An 8,434-nucleotide genomic window follows, 5' to 3' on the forward strand; every position below is an offset into this window, starting at 1 on the left:
TTATGCAGAGAAAGGGCAGTTTTATTTGGTGATGAACAAGGAATGACACATGCTTGGTGGGAAAGCAAAGGGAGAAGTTTCCTTGGTGAGAAGGCTGCTCTGGTCTCCAAACATGGCTGTGTCATTGTCCAGGACATGGGCCAGCCTTCTGTGAGCCCTCGGGCAGGCAGTGAATCCAGCCTCAGGAAACGGTTCTGTTGGGAGAAGACCCCAGACAAAATGGAGACTCAAGGTCCTTGAGTCTAGATGGTATTGGCCCATGATCAAACCTGCCCTCCAGAGGGTGGGGAGGAGGCTGAGACCCTGGAGCTGGGGGTCTTGTCTCCAGCCACCGGGGGAGCCCAGACCCAGAGTCAGGGGGCTCCTTGTGCATGTGCTTGAGGGAGTGCGTGTCTGTGTGTCCATGTGTATTTGTGTGTGGCGTGTTTGCACATGTGAGTATAAAGGTGTACGTGTGCTGATGTGAGATGTGTGCATCTGTATGTCTGTCTGAGTAATCATGGTGTGTCTGGCACTTGTGTGTGTGTGTGTGTGTGTGTGTGTGTGCGCGTGTGTCCCTGACCATGTGTGCCTCCCTCTGTATCTGTGTTGTGGTGCCACTTGTGTCTCTCCACCACTGTCAACCTTTCTGCGGACTTCTCTCTGCATCTCAGTGTTTGTCTATAAGGCTGTTTGTCTTTCCCTTTGGATGGCACTGTCCCAAGCCCCTGCTGCCCTCACCAGGAGGAGAACAGCCGACCATCCCCCAGATCCTGTGGAGTGTGGAGCAATACTCACCGGCTCAGCAGAGGCCAGGTCCGTTCCTGGAAGTCTTAGACCTTGATGACAAATTGTAGCCCATGGATCAGTGCGTCTGAAAAAAAAAAAAAACCCAAAAAACAATAACCACAGACCAGAGGGAAGGAGCTCAGGGATCTTCATGGTCCCCAGGGGCCTGGGAAATGGGAACTCTGAGATTCAACCATGCTCAGGCAGGGCTTGAAGGGGACTGTGCCTCCTTCATCAACCAGCCCAGCTATTCTTAAGTTATGGCTGATGTGGGAAGACAGGCAGGGTCTATGTCTCAAGATGATCCTGATAATTCAAGGTAAAAAAGAACTCCAAAATGGGGAGACCTGAGGCTGGAGGGCCCTAACTGTCCCATGTGTATGGGGACAGAGCTCCCTGGCAAAAAGCCCTGCTTCTGCAGAGGGGAGAGAGGACCTCCCCTCTCTGGTCATGTCCAGAGAGAGGACCTCCCCAAGCTGGTCATGTCCAACTCTTTTGTGACCCCCTGGACTGTAGCCCACTAGGCTCCTCTGTCCATGGGATTTCCCAGACAAGAATACCAGAGTGGGTAGCCATTTCCTTCTCCAGGGGATTTTCCCGACCCAGGGCGGGTACTTACTGACAATGGAATGTACCAGAGTGACGTCCAAGCGGCTGAGAACTGCATTGACCAGGGGGCACACCTGAGCCGGGGCGGAGAGGAGCATTAGGCACCTTGGGAGACACGGGCAGCAACCGCATCCTGAGCATGGGCTCCCTGGAGAGATCCTCTGTCATCTGTCTGTGTCTGAGAGTGTCTAAGAAATCCCACAGATGAACCCTCACATGTCCACACTGGGTAGACGGAGATGATGAAGGCAGGGATGAGGTGTCCAATCACAGAGTGAGTGGTTGTTCACTCCGTGATTTGGCATCTGTTTCTGAACAGGGTGGACTGCTCTGGGAGGGGTGGGTTTCTGGTCATAGGAGATCCCGAGCATAGGCTGGGTGAGCCTTGTCTGCAGCCATAGTGGGGGTGGGCTGGAAGCTTCTTGGGGCAGGAGCCCATCTGTTTCAGCTGTAGTGTGGATACATAGAGCGCCTGGCCCAGAGCAGAAACCAATCAGTACATTTTGAAGGATGGGAAGAAGAAACATGGACAGATGGATCAATGGACAGACAGACTGAGAGCCTCAGAAGAGCTCACCCCAGGGGCTTCTTTTAGCCTGAGAAGTTCTAAGATCCAAGGACCAGGAGGCGCACTTTACCTCCACTTACCTTGCCTTGCACCAGCCCAGGAAGGACATCATTCAAGATGCCAGTGAGGTTGTCAACAAAGCTTTGAATGGGGAGGGAGCCCAGTCTGAAAGAGAAAAGCATGGAGCGTGCAGGGGCCTGGGGCTGGTATGGAGAAGCACGGGTATGGGCCCACCGCAGTCTCAGTACTGATAAGGGGACCTGGCCTTGTGCCCCCACACCCACGTGCATCCATCACAAGGCGCCCATCCAAAGGGAGCGACACCCTGCACAGCAGTGTGCACACTAGGTACTTGTGGAATAAACACTCAGTGCCAGCACACAGTAGGTGTTCAATCAGGCTCTGTCGACTCCATATAGGAATGAACAGTGCTTAGTGTGCAGTTGTCATGAGGATTCAATGAGACAGTACATGTGACACACACATGTGTGTTCAATAAATGCTAGTCATGATGGGGGTGACTCCTGTATTTCATACCTGCCTCCCTCTCCCATTCAAGAGTAACTGAAATAATTACCCTTGTGAGTTCCATAGCTATTTTACTATTCACTGGGACAAAGCATGCTCACATTTATTATTTTTGAGGATTCTCTCAATAACACCGATATAGCTCCATATTACAATTATCTGAGTAAGCTGAGACTCAAGTTGGATAAGAACTGTTCAAGTTCACACAGGGAGCCCTCCATCCCTTGCCATACCCCTCAGCTAGATGGGGCTTGAACTCAGATATCTTGTTGCCTCATCCAGCATAAAATTGGTCAGCCTGGCCTAAGAAGCGATAGTGACCACTGACATTCATCCGTCCATCTGCCCATCCATCCATCCATCCATCATCTCACCCTCCCACCCTCCCACTCACCCATTCTCCCATTGTTCCATCTGTCCAAGCATGCACCCATCATTCCATCGTATTGTCTCAACAGGAGCAGCCACCCCTCTGGCCTCACCCATCAAGCAGGGAGATTTGCAGGCTGCCAGGGGAGTGAGTGCAGTTGCCAACAACCAGGTGGACATGCTTCTGCTCATCTGTCACAGCTAAGAGTTCCACGGTGATGTTTAGCTTTACAGCCAGCTTCAACAGACTCCCCACCAAGGACCTGCAGAGGAGACAGTCCGTTGTAGCTGAGCTTCCATGTCCCAAGGCAGAGGAGGTTTTCTTCTGGACAGAAATGCCAGTTTCGACTCATTCCATCTTGCCCACAACTCTACTTGTTTCAATTCCTAGTAGGCTCAAAGAGGCCAAGTGAGTCTCCTAAGTGAGTCAAGGTTGCTTAGCATAGCAGCAAACGAGCTGATGTTGGAGGCTCAGGTCTTTTGGATAGACTCCAACAGCTTTTTTCTTTTTTACCACTCACAATCATCAGGGTCTCTTTTGGTGAGCCATCCTCCCATCCCCTCCTTGGAGTCCACTCACGTTTTCACATTGAGGATCATGCCCAGAGGGATGGTGACATAGAGACGATGGCCATCAGGGCTCTGCACAAGGCCAAGCTCCAGCAGCTGAGGGTTAGTGATCTTCAACCTGCCCAGGGAGAAACACTGGAGTGAGAAACATTAACTCCTCTAGTCCTAAACTTAGAAACCACATCTACTCCCACCAGGAGCATCTCAGAGATGGAGCTACCCATAAGGTGGGATGGAGGAGACATGAGGGGAGTCTTGCAACGGTAGCCACATGAGTTTTGAGTCTCGCATCAGTTTTTCTCATCCTCTGCACTGGGTCATATCCCTCTGCTCACCTTAAGTCTATGAGGTTTTCCAAGATAAGAAACTGTGTCTGGGTTATATTTGCATCCTGTACACCAGCTCAGAGCCTTACAAAGAAAGGGGCTACTTTATTTTGGCTGAGTTTGTGGACTGATGAGCAGGTGGGTGGATGAATATGTGGGTAGATGCATGGAAGAGAAAGTGGCTAGATGAAGGGCAGATGGTCAAGTGGATGTATGGGTGGGTAAGTGGATGAGTGGATGATGTCGGGGCAACTGAAGTAAGTCCTTCACATTTAAGAGTAGGGATCATAAATCTTGCTGAGTCCTTTAATGGCAGGTCAATCAATAAAGTTTATCATGAAGATAGAGGAGCAGGAAGCTGGGGAGAACTGAGAGAGGGGGGACGTAAGCCTCTTCTCTGAGGCCTTTTCTCTTCTCTGAGCTAGCCTCTGTGTCAGATGATTTACATTTTCTCCAGTCCTCCTGACAGTTCTTCTCTGTGGGTACCAAAATCTTCATTTTACAGATGGAGAAACCAAGCCCAGAGAGACTGAGCACCTTGCCCCGGGTCACCCAGCAAGTACATAATGGATACAGAAATCAGACTCAAGGCTATCTGTCTTCAAGTCAGAGGCAAGCATCTGGGGGGAAGAGGGGGGAGGAATCCTGGGAATGGATTTGATCCAGTTCTGTACAGGACCCAGTCTTGCCAGCTCACTTTCCACTCTTGCTCTTTGTTAATTGGATTGTTCCACGGACATCACATGACGATGTCCCTAAGGAGAATAGCTTACACTTTCTTGCTTACATCAAAAGCCATTGTGTTCACTAGTGAGGAGAGCAACTTAAGAAGGGATTCCACCGATGAAGAGAATGAAATTATCATAGTGGAGTGGAAGAAGCCTTGGCTTTGGACTTAAGTCAGTTAGAGTCGGAACCCACACTCTGTGCCACTCTGGTGGTGTGGGCACAGGCCCCTTTCTGTGCCTCCACTTTTCTATAGAACTAGGCATTATTAAATTGACCTCAGAGGACTATGGTGAGGGTTATAGGTGATGCTGGAGATCCAAGCTGTGCTTCAGGACTGGGAGCGATTGCTGGTTCAGGAGAGCTGCTGCTCCCTGCCAGACTGTGAGGGGGTCTCAGCCTGAGTCCTGGCCTCATGTTCTGATGACCCCACTCCCTCCTCCAAGGCCACTACCTGGGGCTGGCTGGTCTCCAGCAGGAGATCTCTGGTGGGGTCCAAGGCCCTGTTTCAGGGCTACTCACTCAATGATGTTGTTCAGGAGAGGGGTGAGTGAAGTCACTTTCCCAAGCAGGCCCCCCAGCAGACCACTGGGAGCGTTCCCTCCGGTCTTCAGGATGTCCAAGAGTGGAAGGTTTTCGAGAATGCCCAACAGACCCTCAGAGAGCAGGCCATTGCTGAGAGCTGGAAAGGGGTGTGGGATGCTTGGGGGTCAGATCTGACAATTATGGCTCCTCAGCCCTTGCCCCCCTTTAGCCCCCTTCCCAACCATTAGATGATTGCACACACACACCCACACACACCTGGAAGAAGTTGTCACAGACTCTTACTTACCACCTGTCAAGCTTCCAGCAAGATCTGGGGGACTCGGGGCCAGGGCTGGAGTCACAGCCAAGGGCAGAGTCTGGCCGAGGGGCACGGGCAGGGCTTCTAGCAGGGCCGTGGTCTGGGCCAGCAGCCCACAGAGGACAACGAGGCTCCCGATGTGAAACATCCTCTCACTCAGGATCTGCGGAAAGGACCACTGTGGCACAGATACTAGAGAGGAACCCATCCACTGCCTGCCCCCGCCCCAGCACACCAGGGAGTGGACAGCAACAGCTAAGGCATTTAATCTGAGCCAGGTGTCAGGCTGAGTGCTCCACATTCGGTGACTGATTTCAGCTTTACTTTTAAGATGTGGACACTTAGCACCTGCCTTGCACCAGTGAGGCAACGGGGGTCTAGTGAGTTTAGGTAACTTTCCCCAAGGTCACAAGTACACACTGGGGATAGGATTTAAAGATAGCTCTCTCTGCCCGGGGGCCTCTGTTTAAATTAAGTGACCATCAGATTTACTTTCCAGCTGGGCTTGCTTACAATGTATTGAATGAGACAAAGCAAATTAAAAGGCTTAAACGTGCTAGTGGCTGAGGAACTCGACTGCTTTGTCACCATCCTCCTTAAGTCCTTTGGTCTGCGTGTAGCCCGTGGCGCTTTGTGGAAGCCCTTGCAAGTCACAAGACTATCAAAGGTGGCAGGGCTATAGCTACCATCTCATTCACACCAGTGCTGGGGAATCCTGGGAACCATCCAAAGTCCTCATTCCACAAGGACAAGAGGACCAGAGAGGGGTAGTGATTTTCCCAAGGTCAAACAGCAAACTAATGGCAGAACTGCAGTTGGAGGAAGGTGTCCCTCTCACCCCAACTCTCCACCCCCACCAATATACACACTGTCTCGTCCACGTCTTTCTCTTTTCCCTCAAGGTGACCTGGACGAACTTCCTGGGCAACCTCTGACATCTGCCTCCCTTTTGCACCAGTCCCCTTCCCAGATGGCCACCATCCTTCTCCAGGGCCTTTTTGGTAGTCAGTAAAGGTGTCGAGAGCTGGAGCTGGCTCCCACACTCTGGAGACACTTGGCTGCTTCGGGCAAAATCCCATAAACTGGCTGATTTGGCCAAAGAGCCATCACTGTTGCTGCCACAGGAATCGAAAGGGCTTTTTGGTCCAAAGAGCCAGTTGTGGCTTCCTTGAGAGGTAAGCTTGGCTTGGGGCCTCTGAATCTCTTTTTGGCAACAGATCTTTTATGACTCCAATGGAAGCTAAGGACGCTTGGTCCCAGAATAATGCACCAAAATGTACAAAACTGGGTGGATTGTAAGAGGTTGCTGGACGATGGTCTGGATACACAATGGAGCGAGGGTGTACCCTGAGCAATGCACAGTGGTAAACTCAAGATAAAACTCCGTAGAGACTGGGATTTAGGGCAGGAGGGGCACGCCCGTGAGAGATCCCTAGCTCACGTGCAATTTGAGCAGTGTACCTACAGCCACGTGCTCCCTATCACCATCAAATAGCCTGCTGCCAAAAGTCTCTACATTGATGTCAATGGTCTCTTAGGGAGGCAGAGTGGACGGTTATCACCTTTCCCCCGCTAATGGCAAGCTTTGGCTCTCTTGGAAGACCCCCAAAGAGTGATCGGAAGTGCAGCCAGCCAGTGATGCCACAGTGTGGAGGCTAGCACAGCTGCCCCCCGAGACAGTAGCGGTGATGGGGTGTGGGGGTAGGGTGGAATGCACAAAGTCTCACCTGGCTTCTCAGAGGTCCTGGCAGCTGTTGTGGTCTCCTTACTTTGCTGAGAAGGCAGCCTTTTTTATAGTGTGGAAATCAGGAAATGAGTGATGGGGAGATGGATTTATAGATGATTCAGAATTCGGCAATCTGTTGCTGTCTTTCAGGGCTCTCCAAAGTAAATAATTGCCAGTCACAGTGTAGGTGGGACCGTTAAGCTGTTTGATTGACAAGTTAAACAGAAAAATGAGATGCGGATGTTACTCAAGATTTCATGGTTTCATGAGTGGGGCTGAGGCTGGGAACCCTTGCTCCAAGGTGGCCTGAAGATTACGTTTGGAACACTGGGAGAGGCAGCTGTTGGAGCCCTGGAAGGGACCTCAGTCTCATCGTGGTTTAACTCGCTAAGTCGTGTTCGACTCTTTGCGACCCCAAGGACTATAGCCCTCCAGGCTCCTCTGTCCATGGGATTCTCCAGGCAAGAATACTGGAGTGGGTTGCCATTTCCTTCTCCAGAGGAATCTTCCTGACCCAGGTATTGAACCCACCTTTCTACTCTCCTTCTTTGGCAGGCGGGTTCTTAACCACTAGCGCCACCAGTCTCAGTGTTGTTGTTCAGTCGCTCAGTCATGTCCAACTCTTTGCAACTCCATGGTCTGCAGCACTCCAGGCTTCCCTGTCCTTCACCATCTCTCAGAGTTTGCTCAAACTCATGTCCATCGAGTCGGTGATGCCATCTGACCATCTCATCCTCTGTTGTCCCCTTCTCCTGCTTTCAGTCTTTCCCAGCATCAGGGTCTTATCCAGTGAGTTGGCTCTTCGCATCAGGTGGCCAAAGTCTCATCTCCAATGTAGAAAAAGAATCGAATTATCTCTGATTTCCCTACATCTGGGACGCCCCTCGATTCCAGGGCGGGGGTCTCCTGACTTCTGAATCCCAGTTGCATGACAGTCACATGCTGGGAGCTAGACACCTTCACTGAACCCTGGAGGGAGGGGTTGCTGCTCCTCCTTTGCCGAGGTGGAAACTGAGGCTGCCGGAGTCCAATTCCAACAATCAGGGGTTCAACCTGAAGAGATGACGGTGTCGGCCAATGAGACAGCCTCTCAGTTTTCTATGGACTGCCTGTTTATTCCAAGTTAAAGATTCTCTTTTATACTTTTACAAAAACATTAGGCCAGAGGTTTGACATTTTCAGTTCCCCCTCTCCCAGATTTATTGTCTCCATAAATCATTGTTGCTCTTCAAACAGAGTTCCTGCTTCAATGATTCTTATCATCTATTATCTACCTCTTCTAATGTGTCCTATAGTTAACTTGTGATTACATTGTAACTCATGCTACATTCCTCAGTTTACTACTTATCTTCCTAAATCCTGTTTGCCCCTAACATCCTGAGCTCACTATCTCTTAACAA

General features: G+C 50.9%; 1 protein-coding gene across 2 annotated transcripts; it reads right to left on the reverse strand.

Annotated features, from left to right (window-relative positions):
- Window positions 1-7,532, reverse strand: BPIFA1 (BPI fold containing family A member 1). 2 transcript variants are annotated; one of them, XM_086330890.1, is made up of 9 exons: window positions 7,036-7,532; window positions 5,297-5,486; window positions 4,987-5,146; window positions 3,423-3,530; window positions 2,956-3,105; window positions 2,026-2,110; window positions 1,388-1,451; window positions 778-853; window positions 1-194 (listed from the first exon to the last, which is right to left on the reverse strand). In XM_086330890.1, exons 2-8 carry the CDS (start codon window positions 5,454-5,456, stop codon window positions 813-815), a joined length of 768 nt encoding a protein of 255 aa, XP_086187016.1. In that variant the 5' UTR covers window positions 5,457-5,486; window positions 7,036-7,532; the 3' UTR covers window positions 1-194; window positions 778-812. The 2 variants fall into 2 exon arrangements, with proteins under 2 accessions (XP_086187016.1, XP_086187015.1); XM_086330889.1 differs by having other exon boundaries at window positions 5,297-5,471; window positions 7,036-7,531.
- Between the last annotated feature and the right edge of the window lie 902 nt (window positions 7,533-8,434).

This window comes from Bos grunniens, chromosome 13, assembly GCF_055505025.1.
Source record: "Bos grunniens cultivar Pamir isolate PY7600 chromosome 13, Bosgru_T2T1.0, whole genome shotgun sequence".
In the NCBI taxonomy this organism is placed as follows: Eukaryota; Metazoa; Chordata; class Mammalia; order Artiodactyla; family Bovidae; genus Bos; species Bos grunniens.

Coding starts and splice junctions, on each gene's coding strand:
- BPIFA1 (XM_086330890.1), bottom strand. CDS start 5,456: ATGTTTCACATCGGGAGCCTCGTTGTCCTCTGTGGGCTGCTGGCCCAG. Junction 3,531..4,986: donor CTCCTGAACAACATCATTGA/GTGAGTAGCCCT, acceptor CTCCCTGGGCAG/GTTGAAGATCACTAACCCTC. Junction 1,452..2,025: donor CTGGGCTGGTGCAAGGCAAG/GTAAGTGGAGGT, acceptor GCCCCGGCTCAG/GTGTGCCCCCTGGTCAATGC.